At 46.8% G+C, this 23,756-nt stretch overlaps 1 protein-coding gene across 1 annotated transcript; it reads right to left on the bottom strand.

Moving 5' to 3' along the window:
• Positions 1–10,070: 10,070 nt before the first annotated feature.
• On the bottom strand, positions 10,071–23,318 carry CEBPE (CCAAT enhancer binding protein epsilon). The gene is made up of 2 exons (XM_058183929.1): positions 22,050–23,318; positions 10,071–12,251 (listed from the first exon to the last, which is right to left on the bottom strand). Exons 1-2 carry the CDS (start codon positions 22,473–22,475, stop codon positions 11,949–11,951), a joined length of 729 nt encoding a protein of 242 aa, XP_058039912.1. The 5' UTR covers positions 22,476–23,318; the 3' UTR covers positions 10,071–11,948.
• Positions 23,319–23,756: the final 438 nt, after the last annotated feature.

Here is a 23,756-nt window from a genome sequence, read left to right as displayed (position 1 = left end):
TTCAGCCCGGTTCGGGCAAACCGGTAGCAGCAGTGGCAGGAGGCTCCGCCCACCTGCCCAGGCATCATCAAATACGATCTGTGCATGCAGATCGTATTTGATGACATCCGGGCAGGTGGGCGGAGCCTTCCACCACCGCTGCTACTGGTTCGCCCAAACTGGGCTGAACCGGTAGCAACCCACTACTGAATATGTTCCCCGTCCTAGCCCAAGGGATATCTTTTCAAGCCACGCCTGTCCTGCTGAAAAATAAATAAATACCTGTCCTTCTAAAACCTTCAAGGTCCCTTCCATCTCTTCTGTTATCCTGATGAAGTTACCTAGTTTGGGTGGTGAAACGCTGGCAAGAAAGACGACCACACTCAGAGGCATTTTGTTCATCGGCACACCCCTAAATAGAATAACAGAGTTGGAAGGGACCTTGGAGATCTTCTAGTCCAGCCCCCTGCTTAGGCAGGAAACCCTGCGCCACTTCATAACAAATGGTTATCCAACTTCTTAAAACACTTCCAGTGTTGGAGCATTCGCAATTTCTGGAGGCAAGTTGTTCCACTGATTAATTGTTCTAACTGTCAGGAAGTTTCTCCTTAGTTCTAAGTTGCTTCTCTCCTTGGTTAGTTTCCACCCATTGCTTCTTGTTCTGCCTTCAGGTGCTTTGGAGAATAGTTTGACTCCCTCTTCTTTGGGGCAGCCCCTGAGATATTGGAAGACTGCTATCGTGTCTCCCCTAGTCCTTCTTTTCATTAAACTAGACATACCAAGTTCCTGCAATCGTTCTTCATATGTTTTAGCCTCCAGTCCCCTAATCATCTTTGTTGCTCTTCTCCGCACTCTTTCTAGAGTCTCAGCATCTTTTTTACATCGCGGCGACCAAAACTGAATGCAATATTCCAAGTGTGGCCTTCCTTACCAAGGTCTTATAAAGTGATATGAACAGTGGTGGCATTCAAGTAATTTAACAACCGGTTCTCTGCCCTAATGATTTCTTCCAACAACCAGTTTACCAAACTGCCATGACAGTTAACAACCGGTTCTCCCGAATTGGTGCGAACTGGCTGAATCCCACCACTGGGTATGAACACTTTTAACGTGATCTTGATTCTGTCCCTCTGTTTATGAAGGCCAGAACTGTGTTGGCTTTTTTTGGGGCAGCTGCTGCACACGGCTGGCTCCTATTTAAATGGTTGTCCACTAGGACTCCAAGATCCCTCTCGCAGTTACTACTATTGAGCAAGGTCTCACCGATTCTGCACCTATGTACAGAATAGGTGCCATGCAATATCCGGGTGAGCTTCCTCCACCAAGATCCAGCTCAATCTTTTGGATCTGTCTTGACTCTTTCATCATCCATTATTCAAAAGACGGTTGGCTGGACAATCTCTAAGACAAGGGTCTCCAACCTTGGCAACTTTAAGACTTGTGGACTTCAACTCCCAGAATTCCTCAGCCAGAAAAGCTGACTGAGGAACTCTGGGAGTTGAAGTCCACAGGTCTTCAAGTTGCCAAGGTTGGAGACATCTGCTCTAAGACATGTCCACCCAACCATCCAGGAGAAGGTCAAGTCTCAGACGTCCTAACTTGAAGGATTCCCAGTCGTTTTCTCCATGACCCTCCACCACACACACACACACACACACACACAGACTTGCACACACACAAGAGTTGTGCAAGGCAGCGGTTGATGTGACAACCTCCGGAGAAGTAACTTAGAGATGGAGGTGTTGTGGTGAGGCGAGAAGAAGTAGGGCAACCTTCCTTGTGCTCCTGAGATCTTGTGACCACATCAGACACACAATCAAGAGGCCTTGAGGAGAATATTCCACTCCAAGCCAGGTCCTCAGCTTTTGGGTTTCAGCCCCACTCTGGCCGTGGTCCCCTTGTCTGGAGGTTGTCCTTCAAGACGGAGGTAGAAACCAGCTAACTTCAAGGTAAGCCACTACCCCTATTGCATTGTCTTGTGAAACCAACTGTTACACCATCAGGAAGGAGAACGAAGGCTACCACAAACCACAAGCACCCTTCTCTTCTCTCCTTGCCCTTTGCAAACTCTACCAACCCATCCCCCGGAGCCCACCTTTGCAAACTGGGCATCCAATGTCGAAGTAGAGACCAAAGTCCAGCCCAAACTCTGAAGGGTTGGTCCTCTTCACCCGCCCAGCTGGATCCTAGATGGAGCAGAAGGCCCCATCGGTGGTCCGAACTCACTCACCAACACCGCTTCCCCCCACCTTGTCATCGTTGCGGTACTTCTCTTTTTTTCGACCGCGAAGGTACACCTTTTCCCGTTCCTCATACAACCTTCTCGGGCATCCTGCAACGGGCACCTTTGCGCAATGCCTTTCTGCTGATCTGGAAAGCTTCCAGGAGCTCATGGATGGTGTCCACCACGAAGACCCAGCAAAGAGAGAGAGGGGGGGGGAGGCCTGTTGGCGATGGTCAGGATAGCACCTCTCAAGGAACGGGGCACCCTAAAAACAAATATATATTTCCCACACACACACACACACAACCTTCCCAGCATGCTTAGTGGAGAAGCACCGTTTCCTCAGAAGAGAACCCAGGAGTCGGAAGTCCTCTGACCAAATTCTGTGTCAGAGAGATTTTTGCAGAAGCCATGGGACTCCGTCACCCTGAGACAGACGATGACACCGGTTTGTTTGCATGAGTGTAAAGGGCAGGGTTCAATGCAAAAAAAACACAAAAACACAAAAAAAATACTCCAAAAATCTAGTTTTGTGTTTCCTCCTGAGAACCAGATCTGAACAGCTGCGCTCTTGGGTAAGCATTTCGCCCAACACAATCTTGCAACGAAAAAGGAAGGGTCTACATTTAGGCAAGAAAAAAACAAACGCACAGGTACCTTATAGGTGGGACCTTGCTCAACAGTAATAACTGTGAGAGGGATCTTGGAGTCTTAGTAGAATAGAATAGAATAGAATAGAATAGAATAGAATAGAATAGAATAGAATAGAATAGAATAGAATAGAAATATGAAATATGAAATATGAAATATGAAATATAAAATAAGCAATAAATAAGAAATAGGAATAGAATAGAGAATAGAATAGAACAGAAATACGAAATGGGAATAGAGAATAGAGAACAGAACAGAACAGAACAGAACAGAATAGAAATAAGAAATAGGAATAGAGAATAGAATAGAATAGAATAGAATAGAATAGAATAGAATAGAAATAAGAAATAGGAATAGAGTAGAGTAAAGTAGAGTAGAATAGAATAGAATAGAATAGAATAGAATAGAATAGAATAGAATAGAATAGAATAGAATAGAATAGAATAGAATAGAAATAAGAAATAGGAATAGAGAATAGAATAGAATAGAATAGAATAGAATAGAATAGAATAGAATAGAATAGAATAGAATAGAATAGAATAGAATAATAGAATTTTATTGGCCAAGTGTGATTGGACACACAAGGAGTTTGTCTTGGAGCATATGCTCTCAGTGTACATAAAAGAAAATGTACCTTCATCAAGGTACAACACTTACAACACTTAATGATAGTCATAGGCTACAAATAAGCAATCAGGAAACAATCAATATCAGTATAAATTGTAAGGATACAAGCAAAAAAGTTACAGTCATACAGCCATAAGGGGAAGGAGATGGGTGATGGGAAGGATGAGAAGATTAATAATAGTGCAGATTTAGTAAATAGTTTGTTGAGGGAATTATTTGTTTAGCAGAGTGATGGCATTCAGGAAAAAACTGTCCTTGTGTCTAGTTGTTCTGGTGCGCAGTGCTCTATAGCGTCGTTTTGAGGGTAGGAATTGAAACAGTTTATGTCCAGGATGCGAGGGATCTGTAAATCTAGTGGACAACCATTTAGATATGAGCCAGCCGTGTGCAGCAGCTGCCAAAAAAGCCAACACAGTTCTAAGTTGCATAAACAGAGGGATAGAATCAAGATCACGTTAAAAGTGTTAATACCACTTTATAAGGCCTTGGTAAGGAAGGCCACACTTGGAATCCTACATCCAGTTTTGGTTGCCACGATGTAAAAAGATGTGGAGACTCTAGAAAGAGTTTAGAGAACAGCCACAAAGAGGACGAGAGGACTGGAGGCCAAAATGTACGAAGAACGGTTGTTGGAATTGGGTTTGTCAAATTTAATGCGTAGAAGGACTGCGGGTGACATGATAGCAGTCTTCCAATATTTGAGGGGCTGTCCCAAAGAAAGAAGGGAGACAACCTGTTCTTCAAAGCACCTGAAGGCAGGACAAGAAACAATTCTTGGAAACTAACCAAAGAGAGAAGCAACCTAGAACTAAGGAGAAATGTCCTGTGACAGTAAGAACAGTTAACCAGTAGGATGGCTTTTCTTCAGAAGTTGTGGGCACGCCATCGCTGAAATTTTTAAAGAAGAGATTGGACAACCATTTCTGTAAGAATGGCACATGGCAGGGGGTTGGACTAGAAGACCTCCGAGGTCCCTTCCCCACTCTTCTGTTATTCTGAGACATGTGCAGATCCTGTACATCGGGGAAACAAAACAACCACCTCACAAACACACGGCACAACACGGGAGAACAAAGCCCTCAGGGCTAGATTCGGCGGTCCATCTGCGTTTGAAAGACGAAGGCCCCTCTTTGGAAGACGGCAAAGTCCACATGCTGGACGGAGAAGGCCCCGCTGGTTTGAAAGAGGGGTCAAAAGAGGCCATCGATCTTAGCGTTCAGTGGCCCTCCCTTGACAGAGGGGGAAGGATAAGGCGCCACCTACCTCCAGTTTACAAGGCAATCCTTGTCAGCAGTTCCAAGAAGGATTCCACACCCATTTGCACAATTCGGCTGGCCCTGAGGCAGAGGTAGGATTCAGCCGGTTCATACCGGTTCAGCCGAACCGGTAGCAGAAATCGTAGGTGGGCCTTCCCAACCACGCCGGCTCTATGCCATCCTTTTTGAGGCCGGGCGCATGCTAGGGAGGCACGCGTGCCAGCAAACCACATGCATGGAAGGCCGGGTGTGTATGTGGACGGGGGGTGGGGGGGCGCTCACATTTCCGAACCGTTGGGAAAGTAAGTGACTAGCACCCCTGCCCCGGGGGGCACAGATAAACCTCCAAGTGGCCTCGACGGCACTCAGAGAGAAGGCTAAAGCCAGGTAGAACATAAAACAGAACAGGGCCTCTGTGGCTCAGACTGGTAAGACAGTCTGTTATTAACAGCAGCTGCTTGCAATTACTGCAGGTTCAAGTCCCACCAGGCCCAAGGTTGACTCAGCCTTCCATCCTTTATAAGGTAGGTAAAATGAGGACCCAGATTGTCGGGGGCAATAAGTTGACTTTGTATATAATATACAAATGGATGAAGACTATTGCCTGACATAGTGTAAGCCGCCCTGAGTCTTCAGAGAAGGGCGGGATATAAATGCAAATAAAAAAAAAAACAATAGAGTTGGAAGGGACCTCGGAGGTCTTCTAGACTAAGCCCCTGCACGCATGCCTCCTGATGGCCGCCTGGTCTTTGGTTTTCTGCCGTGCATGTGCGGGGGCGGGCCACATGCGGGGGTGGAGGTGCAGGTTGGTACAGGAGGCTTTCCAGACCCAAAACGGGGCACCCACATGCACGGGGGTGGGGCACATGCATGGGGGATGCTCGCATTGCATTTTGGGGGTTCGGGCATGCACGCATCTGTTCCCGCACATGCTTTGGACCCTCATGTTGTGACCCAGGCCCAAGAAGGTAGCAATAAACTTAGTCCGTGGAAAAACAAACTTTATTCGAACAGCTGGGAATTACTTCATTCCCAGTGTCGGTCAACTCAAAGTAAAACAAATGCCTCCCAACACAAATTCCTCAGTTATTTCACAAACCTCAGTCCAATTAGGCAAAATGCCAAAGGCCCTTCCTGGCAAACGTCCAGAAGCCACAAAAACAAAGACGTACACGAAGCATAGGACAAAGCAGAAGACGTAGCTACAACGTTGTTTTCCGGCAAAGCTCAAACGCTGGTCTGTTTTAAGCCTTATGGGAGGGGCCAATCATCTCCTGGCCTTACTCCTGAGTTGTCCTCTCTGCTTGAGCTGCTCTGGTAGCTCTTCTCATGCGTGCATTAGGAACAGGGTCCTCCTGTTCCTCTGCCTCACTACTATCAGTCTCTGGAGACTCTGGAGTTTGCAGCCTTACTTCCCGATGGCCCTGGCCTCATCTCTGCCTCATCGCTGTCCGACTCCATTGCTAGCTCCGTCGGCTGCTGGCGGACCACAACATTTGGCACCAAAAAGGTTAACCATCGCTGCCCTATACCATTTCAGAGAAATGGTTGTCCAGTCTCATTTTTGGAAGCTTTCAGTGGTGGAGCTCCCACAACTTCTGGAAGCAAGTGGTTCCACTGATTAATTGTTCTCCCTGTCAGGAAATTTCTCCTTAGTTCCAAGTTGCTTCGCTCCTTGGTTAGTTTCCATCCGTTGCTTCTCCTCCTGCCTTCGGGTGCTTTGGAGAATTGGTGGGCACCCCCCCCTTCTTTGTGGCAGCCCCTCAAATGTTGAAATATAGTTATCATGTCACCCCTAGCCTATCTCTTCATTAGATTAAAGATATCCACTTCCTGCTACTGTTCTTCGTCTGTTTTAGCTTCGAGTCCCCTAATTCACCTCTGCACACTGTCTAGAGTTTCAACATCTTTTTGATGTTGTGGTGACCAAAGCTGAGTGTGATATATGTGTGTAAAAAGGCTTAGAGGTGAACAAAGATAATAACAGAATAATAGAATGGGGTGAATAAAAATAATGGCAATAACAGAGTTGCAAGGGACCTTGGAGGTCTTCTAGTCCAACCCCCTACTCAAACTGAATGCCTTATGCCAGTGATGGCTAACCTTTTTGCCATCGTGTGCCAGGAGGGGGGGCGAGGGGGGTCGTGTGCACATGTGCCCACACCCATAATTTTATGCACCCTGCCCCCGCACATGCGCACGCGATGGCCCAGAAGGCTTGTTTCTCTCTCACACCTGGCTCCAGAGCCTCTCTATGAGTCTGGGGAGGACGAAAACAGCCTTCCCCACTCCTCTGGAGGGTCTCTGGATGCCAGAAATTTGCCAACTTCCAGTTGGACAGGAACTGACTTTTTTGCTGTCCCCAGACTCCCCAGACTCCTAAAGAGGCTCTGGAGCCAGGTGAGAGAGAAAAACGGGCCTTCCCCACCACCCACCAGGCCCTCCGGAGGCAGGAAACAGCCTGTTTCCCTACTTTCGGTGGGCCCAGAAGGCCCGAAAATCAGCTGGCCGGCACGCGCACGCACTCTGAAGCTGAGCTCGTGTGCCCGCTGATATGGCTCCGCATGCCACCGTAGGTTCGCCATCACGTAGGTTCGCCCCTCAAAACAGGAGTGAAATGCTCCCGGTTCAGACAGGATCGCCCAATCCGGTAGCGACGGCGGCAGGTGGTTCAGAGAACCGGTAGCAAAAATCTCCCCACCACCACCATGCCCAGCTGAGCCACGCGATCGTCAGAGCCTTTTTTCTTTTTTCTTTACTTTTAAAAGCACTTTTTTAAACGACCTCTTCGGCCGTTATAAAAAAATGCTTTTAAAGAGTTAAAAAAATGCTTTTAAAGGGTTAAAACAAGGCTCTGTCGATCCCAGCTGAGGTGCCTGATCATCAGGGGCTTTTTTTTTTTTTTTTACTTTTAAAAGCATTTTCTAAAAGGTGAAAAAGCTGAAGCCTGCTAGGCAAAAAATGGGGGCGTTCGTTAGAGAGAGAGAGAGAGAGAGAGAGAGAGAGAGAGAGAGAGAGAGAAAGAAAGAAAGAAAGGGGGAGGAAGGGAGGGAGGAAAAAGGAGAGGAAGGAAGGACTACAAACCTGGCACTAGACGCAGCCTCAGAGGATAATCCAGGGCTGGCAGGGACCTGGAGGTCATCTAGCCCAACCCTGCTCCAGCAGGACATGGTTAGTGAGTTTCTGTCTTTTGATCCCCCAGTCAGATAGCCACGCCCACCCAGTCACATGACACACCCACCCACCAACCCACGCCCACAGAACCAGGAGGAAAGAAATTTAGATTTCAACCACTGCCCTTGAATATTGGAACACTGCTATCATGTCTCCCCTACTCCTTCTTCTCATTCAACTGGACATACCCAGTTCCTGCAACCGTTCTTCATAGGTTTTAGCCTCCAGCGCCCTCATCCTCTTTGTTGCTCTCCTCTGCACTCTTTCTAGAGTCTCCACATTTTTACTGCATTGCGGTATAACCCGCACCTGGATGCAAGTATTCCCCGCCTGGTCTTACTAAGGCTTTGCAGAGTTGTACAAGAGCTTCACGCGATCTGGATTCTGTCCCTCCGTTAACGCAGCCAAGGATAGCGCGCAGTGGCTCATTTGGATTGCAAGGAATAACAAGTCCTTCCGTCTTCCCCTCCCACCATCCAGCTCGAACCGATGAAGCTGCTTGGATGAGAAGTGAAACGTCTTCAAGGAAAAAACAAAGGAAGTCCGGTTGCCTTGTGGTGCGGTACGGGGGAGGGGGAAGGAAAGCACCTTTGAGATCTGTCGTGTGAAGCACTTTTCGGCTCCTGAATTGGATGCCAGTCAGTTTGTTTGGATCGACCCTTGTTTTGGGTTGTCTGAGGACATTAAAAATACTTCCTTCCTGCTTATTTTCTTTTTTTCTTTCTTTTTTCCTTCCCTTCATTTTTCTAAACAAAGAGTAACTCAAAAAGCTTCAACTTGCTTTCTAGGCCGCCGGGGTCCAACCACTGACTCAATTCACTTGAAAGTAAAAGGTAAAGGTTCCCCTCGCACATACGTGCTAGTTGTTCCCGACTCATCTCCGTTTCAAAGCCAAAGAGCCAGCGCTGTCCGAAGACGTCTCCGTGGTCATGTGGCCGGCATGACTCAACGCCAAAGGTGCACGGAAACACCGTTACCTTCCCACCAAAGGTGGTCCCTATTTTTCTACTTGCATTTTTAAGCAGTGCTTTCGAACTGCTAGTTTGGCAGAAGCTGGGACAAGGAATGGGAGCTCACCCCATGACACGGCACTAGGGATTCGAACCGCTGAACTGCCGACCTTTCAATCGACAAGTTCAGCGTCTTACCCACTAAGCCACCGCGTCCCTTTCACTTAAAAGTAGAGGTAATCTATAACTAAGCCCCACATTTTTGTCCCAAAGTGAGACATGTGTCAAGTGGATTTTTCGCCCCCGTTTTATGACCTCCCTGGCCTCCGTCATTAAGGGAACCCCTATATTCGATAAGATAGGAGCACGGCTGTTAAGTGAATTTGGCTTTCCCCACTGATTTTGCTTGTTGGACTGTCGCAAAAGGGGAATCGCGTGACCCCGGGACACTGCCACTGTCATAAATATGAGTCAATTGCCAACTCTCAAAAAAAGGCAATTAGTAAACCGGTGCCTCTATTTTTAAAGAAAGTAGACCAGTGCGCTCTCAAAAAAAGGCAATTAGTAAACCGGTGCCTCTATTTTTAAAGAAGGTAGACCAGTGCACTCTCAAAAAAAGGCAATTAGTAAACCGGTGCCTCTATTTTTAAAGAAGGTAGACTGGTGCAGTCCCAAGTTTTGTATACTTTATTATTTTTATTATTTATTATTATTGGCCATGCCCATTCAATCACCTGACCACCAAGCCATGCCCACTGGGTCACCTGACCACCAAGCCACACCCACCAATTAAGCCACGCCCACAGAACCAGTAGAGAAAATTTTTAGATTTCACCTCTGCATGTAAAGTGATCTCACTTCAAGGAGTTTTTAAGAATGAAATGGATGGGACCACATTCAACTAGATGCCACCAAAAGGGACACGTGGGTGAGATGGACAAAATATTTATATTTAGCTTTGGGAAGGTATACCCCCATTCTCTCATGAGAGTTGGGCTCACCTCCCTTCCATTCTAAAAACTTTTTACCTCCACCAAATCGGCTTCAGATGTTGGAAGATGCTTCGGAAGGGTCGTGTCTCATCCTAGGTAGATCGAAACCAGGGTTTTTCAATTTGGAAGCATGAAGAATTATGGACTTCAACTCCCAGAATTCCCCAGCCAGCAAATACAAAAGGGAATTTGTATTTAAGATTGCACGCCTTGACAGAATTGTATTTGCATAGTATTGGAAAAATGAGGAAACTCCCAAGTGAAGAAGACGTAATTTTTTTAAAAAAGAACATTAGATTGCTCAGAAATGGATAGACCTAATGGTGGGATTTAGACAGTTCACACTCATTTGGTAGAACCGGTTAACTTTCGAAGCAGTTCGGAGAACCGGTTGTTGGAAGAAATCTTATTTTGTTTTTTTCCCACTTTACAGAGCTAATCCTGTAAGGAACTGAAACATTCTGGTGTTGTTTCTAGCCTAATTGTCAGGGTTCCAAGGAACACCCCCAACGAAATAAGGCTCTGAGGCTTGAGGTTCCGCAAAGTTCCAATTTATTAGAGATGTCATGTTGGCACAGCTGGGAAAACCCGAAACTGAAATCTTCCAGGTTTTCCACACCCAGTTGACAATTCACAGCCCTGCCCCACACCCACAAGTTCATCACATTATCCAATCAATTGGATACAATCTTCAGGCAGTCTCCATCAGACGCAGGATGTCCCTGAATACGGAATGTTGTTATGACTAACTTTCTACCGCTCCAACAACAACCCTCCTCCCCAGCTAAAATATGTGGCAGTTAAGAAGCAAGAAAAAAAGAAAATTGGCTTCCAAAACTGACACTAATCTTTATTGCCCTACTTACAGAAACTGCCTCTCCGGTTAACCCTTATTACATTGTAACAGCTAAGGCGAAGTGCCCATCGACGTGAGTGATGTTGAGTTGGCCACGCCCACATGGTCATATGACCACCGAGCCACGCCTACCCAGCTGGTCATTAGGGCAGAGAACCGGTTGTTAAATTATTTGAATCCCACCACTGACCAAGGGTCAGCAACTTGCGGCTCTGGAGCCGCATGTGGCTCTTTCACCTCTCTGCTGCGGCTCCCTGTCACTCAAAATATACGTCACCAACCACCAATGTGCGACACCCGCCGGCACGCAATTTACTGAGCTGTTCAACCCCCACTCGGCCAACCATGGATAAATCCAAGAAAAGAAAAGTTTCAGAAGAAAACAGGAACATTTAATTCAACTTCATATGCTAGTTTTGTGGCCGCTCAAGAAATAGTCAGGCACAGGAAGGGTTTTGTGACTCCCGTGTTTTCTTTTCTGTGGGAAACGGGTCCCAATGGCTCTTTGAGTGTTTAAGGTTGCCGACCCCTGGGATAGACTGACGTTAAAGAGAAAAGAGAAGGAAGATACGGAATATTTTCAAATATGGGATTTGTTTTGTAACTGGCTGGAAAATAGAAGTAGAAATTAGGAGCTGGGAAAATATTATCATTAATATTAATATTATTATCTCTTTTAGTCATTAAACATGAAACTCAGTCAACCGAACATTTAAAAATGCGTCACAAATACCATTGACTGGTACTAATGGTTGATACGGGTTGCTGCCAGTGTCCTAGGTATCAACCAAGTACCTTCTTAAGATGTACGATGTTCCGAGTAGCGCAGTTTTTCTGCAATTCCGCTGGTGTTCTTGCAGGAATCTGCAATTTCTTGATGTGTTTTGTAAAATTCTTGAACATGGTACCAAGTGCCCCGATGACAATGGGTATCACTGTTACATGCTTCATCCATAGCCGTGTTATTATTATTATTGTTATTATATATATATTATTATGGAAGCAATTGACCCGAATATTACACTGTTCACTGTTCAATTAACATATGTATGTTAATTGTAAATGTATCAATAAACTATATATAAAAAAAAATTCACCACCAGAGATGTTTAAAGCCAAGCCAAAAAAATAATAACTTTTTTTTAAATTTACACATTGCAAAAGCTTTGTTCTTCTAGATTGCAGTCATATCCCCCCCGCCTCCTCTTGGCACCTTGGGTGCCAACCCCCCATCCAGCTTCAACTGCAACCCCCGAGACCCTTGATCAAGCCGGCGGCTTCGGGCACTTGGCGGAAAATATCCCGGAGGGTCTCGGTTTCCTGCATCAGTTGTTCCACCCGGCTGCGCAGCCGCTCGTTCTCCCCTAGGAGTTCCACCATGCGCTGCTGCGTCTCCATTACCCGCCGCTTGGCTTTGTCGCGGCTCTTGCGCACTGCTATGTTGTTGCGTTCGCGACGCAGGCGGTACTCCAGGCTGTCCTTGTTCACCGATTTCTTTCCCTTGGGGTTGCCGCAAGGAGGAGACGAGCTGCAGGCCGGGCCCTGCAGGCGGGGAGAAGGAGAAATTAGAGAAGCGTGGATTGAACCCAGTGGTGAAATGTAAAATATGTTACTACCGGTTCTGGGAGGGGGGGTTAATCTGGGTGGGTGTGGCCAACTTTTTTTTTTTTTACTTTTAAAAGCATTTTTTTCTACAACCTCTTTCGCCCAAGAGGTTGTAGAAAAAATGCTTTTAAAAACCGCTGATGATCAGGCAACTCAGCTGGGATCGCCAGAGGAAAAAAAGCTTTTAAAGGGTTCTGACGATCCCAGCTGAGTTTCCTGATCGCCAGAACCCTTTAAAAGCTTATTTTTTACAACCTCTTTGGCCAAAGAGGTTGTAGAAAAAGTGCTTTTAAAGGGTTCTGACGATCCCAGCTGAGCCGTGCGATCATCAGATGCTTTTTTTTAACTTTAAAAGTAAGTAAAACCTCTTAAAAGTAAATAAAACTCTCTTTGGCCAAAGAGATTGTAAAAAAATGCTTTTAAAAGGCTCTGACGATCCCGGCTGAGTTGCCCGATCATCAGAGGCTTTTGTTTTCTTTTAAAAGCTTTTTTTTTTGCCTTTTTTTAAAAAAAGAAAAGCCTCTGAGATCAGGTAACTCAGCTGGGATTGTCAGAGCCTTTTAAAAGCATTTTTTTACAACCTCTTCGGCCGAAGAAAAATAGAAAAAATGCTTTTAAAAGTAAAAAAGAAGAAAAAATGCTTTTAAAAGGCTTTGACGATCCCAGCCGAGCCGTGCGATCATCAGAGTTTTCGTTTTTTTACCTTTTAAAAGCATTTTTTCGGCCGAAGAAAAAATGCTTTTAAAAGTAAAAAAACCCCAACCCTCTGATGATCGTGCCGTTCAACTAGGCATGGGGGGAGGGCAGGGATTTTTGCTACCAGTTCTCCAAACCAGCCGCCATCATCGCTACCGGATCGCGCGATCCGGTCCGAACCGGGAGCATTTCATCCCTGGTAGAACCTCACCTGAAGGCAGGAAGAACAAGAAGCAAAAGAGATGGAAATGCATTAAGGAGAGAGAAGCAACCGAGAGTTTGAACAATTAATCTGTGGAACGGCTCGCCACTAGACCTGAAGGCAGGAAGAATAAGAAGGCAAGGGATTAGGGAAACTCATCAAGGAGCGAAGCAAGCGAGAACCAAGGAGAAATTTCCCACAAGTTTGAAGAATTCTTCTGTGGAACGGCTCGCCACCAGAATTTGTGAGTGTGCTACTCCATCCATGGAGGTTTACAAGAAGAGATTGGGCGACCGGGGGGGGGGGGGGCTGAAATGGTACAGGGTTTCCTGCCTGAGGGGAGGGGGTTGGACTAGAAGACCTCTAAGGTCCCTTCCAACTCTTGTTATTCGGGGAGGGGAAGTGGGACTCCCTGTGAAGGAATTTACAGTCGACCCAACCACAGGGAGGGGAAAGGAACAAGGTAGGCCTTACGGAGAGACGGGCGGAAAAGATTTCTCCTCCGGAGAAAGAAAGAAAAGATGAGAAAGAAACTCAAGAGAACCCTATCTTGGTTTTATTTAGTATCAGCTGGCACCAAATAAAAATGGGGAAGGCTTTCAAAGTCTTGCTTCTCTGACCTTCCTTCTGACTTCAGCCCTTCCTGAAATCCTAGCCGTGTCTGTCTGTTGAGCTAGTCTACCTCAAAGGGCTGTCGTCAATAAAATTCAAGACAGGAATATCTTTTTCACAGAGCAGCATCTCAAAGTCCCCCTTAATGGTCATTTCCTTTCTCTCCCCCCAAAGTCAGGTCTATGTTCTCCCTCCTTCCCTCCCTCTCTCTCCCTCCCTCCTTCCTTTCCTCTGTCTCTCTTTCTCCCTCCCTCTCCCTCCCTCCCCCTTTTTCCCTCCCTCTCCCTCCCTCCCCCTTTCTCCCACCCTCCTTCCTTCTCTCTCTTTCTCCCCTTCCCCTCTCTCTCTTTCTCCCTCCCTCCCTCCTCTCTCCCTCCCTCCCCCTTTCTCCCTCCCTCCTTCCTCTCTGTCTCTTTCTCTCTCTCTCTCCCTCCTTCTTTTTCTCCCTGTCTCCCTCTCTCTGTCTCTCTTTCTCCCTCCCTCCCTCCTTCCTTCCTTTCCTCTGTCTCTCTTCCTTTCTCTTTCTCCCTCTCCCTTTCTCCCTCCCTCCTTCCTTCCCTCTCTGTCTCTGTCTCTCTCTCTCTCCCCTCCCTCCCTCTCTCTGTCTCTATTGCTCTCTCCCTCCCTCCTTCCTTTCCTCTGTCTCTTTCTCCTCTCTCTTTCTCTCCCTCCCTCCCCTTTCTCCCATCCTTCTCCCATCCTTCTTCCTTCCTCTCTTTCTCTCTCTCTCTCTCCTTCCTTCTCTCTCCCTCCTCTCTCTCCCTCTCTCTCTGTCTCTCTTTCTCTCTCTCCTTCTCCCTCCCTCCCCCTCCCTCCCCATTTCTCCCTCCCTCTTTCCTTCCCTCTCTGTCTCTCTTTCTCTCTCCCCTCCCTCTCTCTCTCCTTCCCTCCCTCCTTCCCTCCCTCTCTCTCTTTCCCTCCCCCTCTCCTTCCCTCTCTCTCACACGTACACATCAAAGACCCACTTTTTAAAGCGTTCGAAACTCGCCCCTACGGTTTCTCCTCAGTTTGACGCTCAAAAACCACATTAAAAACTGCAGCGCAGGTTCCTAAAAAATAAGAATCTGCAAGGACTGGATCAACCTGAAAACCAGATCCAGTAAAGTATAATAATAGAAATAGATTTGGGGTTGAAAGTCACAGCAAGGGACATTCACCCTCCCTCAGGAAAAATGTCCACTTTTCTGACCTGACCTTTGCATTCTTATTAATAATAAGTTAATTAATTAAAAATAAAATAAAAAGTAATCATACTAATAAAATAAAGAACAAAAAGCTAATATAAACAAATGAAAAGAAGCAAGAAAAAAAAACTCGCAGGACAAATTCAACTGTGTCTTTTTCTGCTCTCAGGTTTTTTTCTTGCTCACCTATCCGTGAGGAGTTAAAGAAAGTTAAAGAAAATAAAGCTTACGATAAGGAAAGCTTCGCTTCCTCCAGTTATTTGGAGATGAGAAGTTGAGTCCCCAAACCAGTTGTGAAATCCAATTTTTTTTACTACCGGTTCTGTGGACGTGGCTTGGTGGGCATGGCAGGGGAAGGATATTGCAAAATCTCCATTCTCACCTTACTCTGGGGGAAGGATACTGCAAAATCCCCATTCCCTCCCCACTCCTGAGGAAAAGATACTGCAAAATCCCCATTCCCACCCCGCTCCAGGGGAAGGATACTACAAAATCCTCATTCCCTCCCCACTCCTGAGGGAAGAAAACTGCAAAATCTCCATTCCCTCCCCACTCCAAGGGAAGGATACTGCAAAATCCCCATTCCTATCCCACTCCAGGGGAAGGATACTACAAAATCCCCAGTCCCTCCCCACTCCTGAGGGAAGGATACTGCAAAATCCCCATTCCTACCCCACTCCAGGGGAAGGATACTACAAAATCTCCAGTCCCTCCCCACTCCTGAGGGAAGGATACTGCAAAATCCCCATTCCTACCCCACTCCAGGGGAAGGATACTAAAATCTCCAGTCCCTCCCCACTCCTGAGGGAAGGATACTGCAAAATCCCCATTCCCACCCCACTCCTGAGGGAAGGATACTGCAAAATCCCCATTCCCTCCCCACTCCTGAGGGAAGGATATTGCAAAATCCCCATTCCCTCCCTACTCCTGAGGGAAGGATACTGCAAAATCCCCATTCCCTCCCCACTCTGCGGCTAGCCAGAGATGGTATTTGCCGGTTTTCCGAACTGCTCAAAATTTCCGCTACCGGTTCTCCAGAACCTGTCAGAACCTGCTGGATTTCACCCCTGCCCCAAACACTCTTTATTAAAACAAAAGTTTGAGTTTAAGAAAAACTGAGATGGAAAAAGTTAAAGAGTGATTTATTATTTCTTTTTAAAGGATGGATTTCAGATTTGGGGGATTAAGAGTGGGGGATTAAGACTAGAATAAAGTTGCAAGAATTCTGTGTGAAAGACATTTGAATTGTGTTGTTTCAAACTACGGTTGCGTAATAAGTAAAAGAACAAGCGATGGGGAAATTTATTCTAGTCTTAATCCCCCACTCCTCCCCAAAAATAAATAAATCCTAGATGTCTCCAAGTTTAGGAGAAGAGCGGAGGAAGGATAAGAACTCAGAACCAAGAATCTTCTAGGGCTAGAAGGGACCTCAGAGGTCCTCTAGTCCAACCCCCTACTCAAGGCTGGAGATCTTAAGCCATCCTGATCGAATGGTTGTCCGCTCTATTTTTCAAAACCTACAGAGTCGAAACGAGAGAATAACGAAAGAAAAGAGCAGAGATGTAAAAAAAAAAAAAAATTAAGATGGGCAATTCATTTCCTAAACAGCAACTTAGATGGGGTGGAAAAATTGGGGTTGCAGGAATTAATTAGGAATGCCACGTTTAAGGAAAAGAAGGACTAGGGGTGACACCAGAGCAGTTTTCCAATATTTGAGAGGCTGCCCCAAAGAAGAGGGGGTTCACCCGGGGGGGGCTTCTGGGGGTTCTCAGGGGTTTGGGAGAACCTCTAGCTAAGATTCTGTGTAGTTCGGAGAACCCCCAAATCCCACTCCTGGTTGGCCCCGCCCACTCCACCCCTTCCCTCTCAGGAGTCCGTTTCTGGCCTCTGGAAGGCCTCTGGAGGGCCTCTGGGGAGGTCATTTTCGTCATCCCGGAGGCTCGAGGAAAGCCTCCGGAACCCGGGAAGCGCAAAAATGCCCCCCCTTGTGGTGCAGGAGGATAAATAGGCCACGCCCACCATGGCCACACCCACCCAGCAACCGGGCAGAGAACCCCTTGCTAAATTTTTTGAAGCCCACCCCTGGGTCCACCTATTCTCCAAAACACCTGAGGGCAGAACAAGAAGCAATGGGTGGAAACTGATCAAGGAAAGAAGCAACTTAGAACTAAGGAGAAATTTCCTGACAATGAGAACAATTAACCAGTGGAACAGCTTGCCACCCAGAAGTTGTGGGTGTTCCATCGCTGCAGGTTTTTGAAGAAGAGGTTGGACAACCATTTGTCCGAGCAGGGGGTTGGACTAGAAGACCTCCAAGGTCCCTTATTTTGTTATTTCCAATGATTCCAAGATATTTCAACTTCATTTAAATTACTATCAAAGGGAAGTGGGCATTTTCTTCCTTCCGACAAGTTGTGGAAATTATATTTATCTCAGGCCAGGGGATGAAAATCCCCCCCAGTCTTGAATGCCACAATTTCACATATGTGGATTTCTGAATTCCTACGGGAACGGTCGGGTTTCCTCCCATTGTCCTGGATTTTAGGGAGGGCCAATCTCCCTGCTCGGCCGTTTGGCTCAAAAGCAGCCCTTGCAAAACTTCCCATAAATATTTTCATAATATTTCTTTAGATCTTCGGGCGAAAGAAAGGGTTTCGCATGTTTTTCCTGAACCGGCCTTCGCCAGCTCTCTCTCTCTCCCTCGCCTTGAAGCGTCACCGAGTTTGTTTCCCCCTTCCATCCGTCTAAAAACACACATCCTTCTTTGTGTTTGATCTACACAATAAGTGCGTTTAGACCCACGCCACGAAATATTTTACGGGAGCCCCAGTTTATTTATCTTCCATCTTGGTGGAAGCTTCTCCTTGTCGCTCATTCCCAGGTTCCCAAAATGGAAAACTGCGGTAACCACAGCTGCGGTAATCATTAATCCAGGGGGGAAAAGGGGGGGGGAATTGTGTTGAAACATCCCATAACTGACCCAACTTTTCCCTGAGAAAGAACCGACTCCGCCTTTACAAACTTTCAAAGCGCTTGCAAAAACGGCTAAGTCTTGTTGGCTGTATAAGAAGGCTTCTTCAAGTTGGGGTGCACTAGGGACCTTAACTCTAATTCTCCTGTTTCCCACCGATTTCTGCAATTAAATATACCCCGCGTCCCATCTCATCTACAAGAGGGCCCTCAAAATAGGTGGGAAGGTCCCTCTTTTCGTGGTTTTATGGGATGAGAACGGGTCAAACTGTGCTCTTGAAGTTCTTGAGAAGTTCTCGAGAAGTTCTCGAGAAGAAGTTCTTGAGAATTCCATCTGAGACCTGAAGTTATCCTTTTGATATCAGCCATCGTGGGTCTCTTCACCTGCCATAATAGGCCCATGACTGAAGTAATTATGGGTTGTTAGACGCCGCTGTCGTCCCCAGCTTTGATTGACAGGGATCAACACAAACTGGTGAGGGTTCCGTTGTGATGTTAAAGTCCACCATCGCGCCAAGCCATGAACAACTCATGTTTGTGTGAGATTGGACAAGATTTGCTTCTCAGAGCTCTTAGTAAATAGTAATCCTAGTACATAGAATTTTGACAGACGCTTGCTTTGGAGTTTTTACTTGGGGTTTTTTTCTGGAATGCTGACACCGGCTTGATTTAAATCATGGTTTGTCAGGAACCGTGTTTCACCGAAAATAAGACCAGGTCTTATATTAACTTTTGCTCCAAAAGACACATTAGGGATTATTTTCTGGTTAGGTCTTATTTTGGGGAAATACGATATTAAATGCATCCATCTGGCTGACAATCTTAACTGGGTCTTATTTTGGGGGTAAGGCTTATATTACGAGCCTCCTGAAAAATCATGCTAGGACTTATTTTCCAGTTGGGTCTTATTTTTGGGGAAATACGGTACTAAATGCATCCATCTGGCTGACAATCTTAACAAAGCATAACATAATAACAGAGTTGGAAGGGACCTTGGAGGTCTTCTAGTTCATCCCCTTGCCCAGGCAGGAAACCCTACACCATTTCAGACAAATGGCTATCCAACATTTTCTTAAAAATTTCCAGTGTTGGAGCATTCACAGCTTCTGCAGGCAATCTTAACTGGGGCTTATTTTGGGGGTAGGGCTTATATTACGAGCATCCCGAAAAATCATGCTAGGACTTAATTTTCCAGTTGGGTCTTATTTTGGGGGAAACAGAGAAGATCCACTTAATACCTCCAGTTTTCTTAACAGGTCTTCGTGTTACGTTTTTGTCCTGCTTATTATGTTTGGCGTGGCTGAACTGCCTTTAAAAACCGTAACAGAGCCATGATTGTTTTTTTTTTTATCTCTGTGAACTGTCCCATTTTCCTGGTTTCTTGGGGCTCCTTTGATGAGGGGAGAAAGACTGCGGGAACCCCACGCAGAGAAAAGAGGAGGCCAACATTAGCAATAAAAATTTTGCAAAATCGAAATACAAAGCCCAGTTAAATGAGACTACAATCCTAAAATTCTAGAATTCTAGTCTCTAATCTAAAATTCTTCGAAATGAAAGCAGGTCTTCTGCGGTCACGGCACAAGCTTAAGACTGAAAATCAGGCCTGTCAGCTGTTGCCTCCTTTTCTATCCTGCTCTACGGAGTGGAGAGTTGGTCTCTGACGGAAAAAACAACAACAAACCACTTGAAGAAACGAGAAGCATTTGAAATGTGGATTGACAGGCGGCTGTTTACGTATAAGCTGGGTTGACAAACTCACAAATGAGAAGGGGATAATAAGCCACCTGGGAAAGCATCAAAGCCATTTAAAAAGCGAAAGTCAGAATATTTCGGACGTGTGACGCGACACCCAGAAAAATACGGTATCCTTCACTTAATTCTCCCAGGGAAAGATGGAAAACAAATGAGGTCCAGGCAGAAGAATATCATGTCTTCAAAACCTAAGGGACTGGTTTGGACAACACTCAGCTGCACTTTTTCACACGGCTGTTGACAAAAACAGGATTGCTAACATGATCGCCAACGTCCGATGACGGATATGGCACGAGAAGAAGAAGGAGAATCCTAAAATGGGGACGTTACAGAATCTGTAATTGTTAGGGAAAGGAATTAAAAACAGGGACTCTGGAAAACGTACCTTTTCTATTAAATATTTGACTTCGTTACCCAAAGCTATATCCTCTAAATTAACTCTTTGATCAGCGGTGGTATTCAGCCGGTTCGCTCGAGCACTGACATTTTTGGCGCGCAGCGAACCCGGTGGTAAAATGACGTGAAACCCAGAGGTTTTTAAACACTAAACACAGTTCAATGCTGTCTTTAATCCAGTGTTTCTCAACCTTGAAAACTTTTAAGATGGCAGGGGGGGACTTCAATTTCCAGAATTCTGGGAGTTGAAGTCCACCCACCTTAAAGTTCCCAGCACTGATAAACGCCACTTTATCCTTTCTTGCCTCCGTTCTTCCTTCTTTTTGTGTCCAATTATGGATCATCAACAGCGCAGGAGAAGATCCCCTTTCAGTCCTTCTCCCAGGAAACCAAGGGTGCTGTAGAAAACCAACTGAGAACCCAGTACGTAGCCTCCTGACTCATCCTATCCCGCCAGCAGAATCCAGGGAATTGTACCCGTTTTCTTCTGCTCTCCCACCAACCAACCCTTCCCTGAGCGATGGGCTGTCAGTCAGTGGTGAAATCTGAACCGGTTTCCTACCGGTTCGCTGGCTTTGCACGAGCGCTGCGCACGCAAGCGCAGTGCCCACCACGCACCAAATGCGAGGTGAGCGCGCATGCAGAGCAGGGCAAAAGGAGGCATGGGGTAAGTAGAACAGCGTGCGCAGGGGGGTGATCAGCTGTGGCGTGCAACCTTTTTTTTTTTTACTTTTAAAAGCATTTTTTTTAACAACCTATTCGGCTGAAGAAGTTGTAGAAAAAATGCTTTTAAAAGTAAAAAAAAAGGCTCTGATGATCGCGCGGCTCAGCTGGGCATGGGTGGGAGGGGGGGGGCAGGGATTTTTGCTACCGGTTCTCCGAACCACCCGCTGCCATCGCTACCGGATCGGGTGATCCGGTCCGAACCGGGAGCATTTCACCCCTGGTGTCAATAGGTCAAACAAGATGCAAAACAGTACTTTCCAAGTGCAGAGGAGAGCAACGAAAACGATTAGAGGGCTGGTGGCTGAAACGCACGAAGAACGGTTGCAGGAATTGAGTAAGTCTAGTCTAGTGAAAAGAAGGACCCGGGGTGACATGATAGCAGTCTTGCAATATTTGAGGGGCTGCCCCAGAGAAGAGGGAGTCAAGCTATTCTCCAAAGCACCTGAGGGTAGAAGACGAAGCAACGGGTGGAAACTCATCAAGGAGAGAAGCAACCTAGAAATAAGGAGAAATTTCCTGATAGTGAGAACAAATAACCAGTGGAACAACTTGCCTCCAGAAGTTGTGGGTGCTCCAACCGTGGAGATTTTTAAGAAGAGATTGGACAACCATTTGCCTGAAATGGTACAGGGTCTCCTGCTTGAGCAGACATTTGAGGTCCCGTCAAACTTTGTTATTCTCTTCTGTTCTTCAGGGTGAAGAAGACCATGCGTGTATAACTGAATTTTAAAGACTTCCTACTTGTAGTGATAATATTCTAGGAGGTCAACGTATCAATCAGAATTGAGCCCGGAAAGGACCTTGGAGGTCTTCTAGTCCCACCCCCTGCTCAAGCAGCAGACACAATCCCATTTCAGACAAATGACTGTCCAGTCTCTTCTTAAAAAAAATCTCCAGTGATGGAGCACCCACAACTTCTGGTGGCAAGCTGTTCCACTGGTTAACTGTCCCCCCCTGTTAGGAAGTTTCTCCTTAATTCCAGGTTGCTCCTCTCTTTGATGAGTCTCCATCCATTGCTTCTTATCCTGCCATCAGGTTGACCGTCTCTTCTTTGTGGGCAGCCCCTCAAATATCGGAAGATTGCTAACCATGTCTCCTTTAGTCCATCTGTTGTTTTCCTGTTGGCGGGTAGAATTGGGGGTCTCCAGGTTAGAGAAGGGTAACGGAGGGGTGGGGGAGGGTCTTCTCCATCCTTACCTTGAGCACTCTCAAAGCTTGTCCGGTCCGCGGTCCCGGTTGGGTGAGGGTCACCTGGGCACAGTGGGCAGCCGGCAAGTGCACAGAACTGTACGGGTGGCGTGCGGGCCCTCGCCCTGCCTCTCCGCCTCGAGGTTCTTCCTTGACAGCAACCGATCGCGGGTCAAAGGGGGCCAGGCCTTTGCGTTCCCCTCCGAAAGAGAGGAAGGGGTACGGGTCGGTGGGGAAGTAGCTTGGGAAGGAGGTCCCCTTGGACAGCCTCTGCTGGTTGCCTTGCAGCAACTCTGAGAGCAACTGCTCGTCCCCGATGTAGGAAGCCAACTCCGATTCACACAACGGGGCCAAGTCGCTTCCAGCGGACCGCGCGGGAGCCATTTCTAGAGCTTGGTAGTGCCTCTCGCCCTCAAAGTAGCCTCCTTGGGACATGGTAGACGACCCAACGCCAGTTCCTCTTTCTCCCCGACCTTCGGAAGGCTCCAACCCACGTCTTTACGGGCACCTTCTCTCTGAAGGTCTTCTCCTCTTTCGAAGTCTACCTCGATTAGCTGCCTCCTTCGTGGGACGTCGTTGTTTCTCTCTCTCTTCTCCTGGATGGGTTTTCTTCTGGTTTTCTTCTGGACCTCAGCAGGTGAGATTTGTCTCGTCTTTGTCCTCGCCTCAGTGGTCACCAATTCTCCAAGATGTCCAAGTGGGATTTTGGGCGGAGGGGGGGTGTCTTCTTCTCCCTGTCCTTGATGAATTCCTCTCTTCCTTTCGATCTACCTATCTCGCCTTGGTTCCCTCTTTTTTTTTTCCCTCTCTACCCTGTTCCTCTGCTTGCCTGCCCCTTCCTTCCTCTTTCGAAGCTGCACCCCAGCCCTTCTCGTAAAAAAAAAAAAAGGCCAATTCATCCAGCAATGTCTTCTTCTCAACCTGGTCCACTCTGGAAGTTCTCCACTTCCCAACCCGTCACACAAAGAACATCCTAAGAAGTATTATCCTTCGCTGTCATTGCTGCTCTTCCAGGGCTAAGAGGCCCGGCTGGCTTCCCACCCACCCACCGACCCATTTCAGAATCCTGGCAGAGTCCTTTTGTCCCCTTTCGCCGATTGTTCTCCAGCAAAGTGGTAGCTTGCAGGTTCCCGTTTGCAAGGAGACCTCCAGGGATTTCTCAATCTTTTTTTTTTTCTTCCCCCAATCCTACCTCGGGTTGAGTTACGATCGTCGCCGCATCCAGCCTCCAAAAGCCCAATTTGCAAGGTGTAAAGAAGGAATCCTTCAAGAAGCGGAACTGAGTGGGGCCTACCTCAAAATATTGCCTCTTTTTTGTTTTGTTGTTTATATCTTGTCAGTGGCTGACAAATTCTCATTTTTTGTCACGGAAGAAAGAGGTCCTTCTTGTTGTTGTTATTGTTGTTGTTATTATTATTATTTTAATGGCCTGCTGGGATGATCTTGGAAAGAGTTGCAGAGAAGAGCAACAAAGATGATTAAGGGCAGGAGGGTGGGCTTCAAAAATTTTAGCAAGGGGTTTTCTCTGCCCGGTTGCTGGGTGGGAGTGGCCATGGTGGGCGTGGCTAGTCGGCTTCCTGCATTACGGCGGAAGGGCAGGGCATTTTTGCCCTCCCCGGGGCTTTTCTCGAGCTTCCGGGAGGACAAGAATGGCCTCCCCAGGCTCCGGAGGCCCTCTCGAGGCTGGAAACGGTCCTGTTTCTGGCCTCCCTGAAC

The sequence above is a fragment of the Ahaetulla prasina genome, chromosome 4, assembly GCF_028640845.1.
Source record: "Ahaetulla prasina isolate Xishuangbanna chromosome 4, ASM2864084v1, whole genome shotgun sequence".
Taxonomy (NCBI): domain Eukaryota; kingdom Metazoa; phylum Chordata; class Lepidosauria; order Squamata; family Colubridae; genus Ahaetulla; species Ahaetulla prasina.
This window is presented reverse-complemented; position numbering and strand designations above follow the sequence as displayed.

Coding starts and splice junctions, on each gene's coding strand:
- CEBPE (XM_058183929.1), bottom strand. CDS start 22,475: ATGTCCCAAGGAGGCTACTTTGAGGGCGAGAGGCACTACCAAGCTCTA. Junction 12,252..22,049: donor AAGCTTTGAGAGTGCTCAAG/GTAAGGATGGAG, acceptor CCCCGCCTGCAG/GGCCCGGCCTGCAGCTCGTC.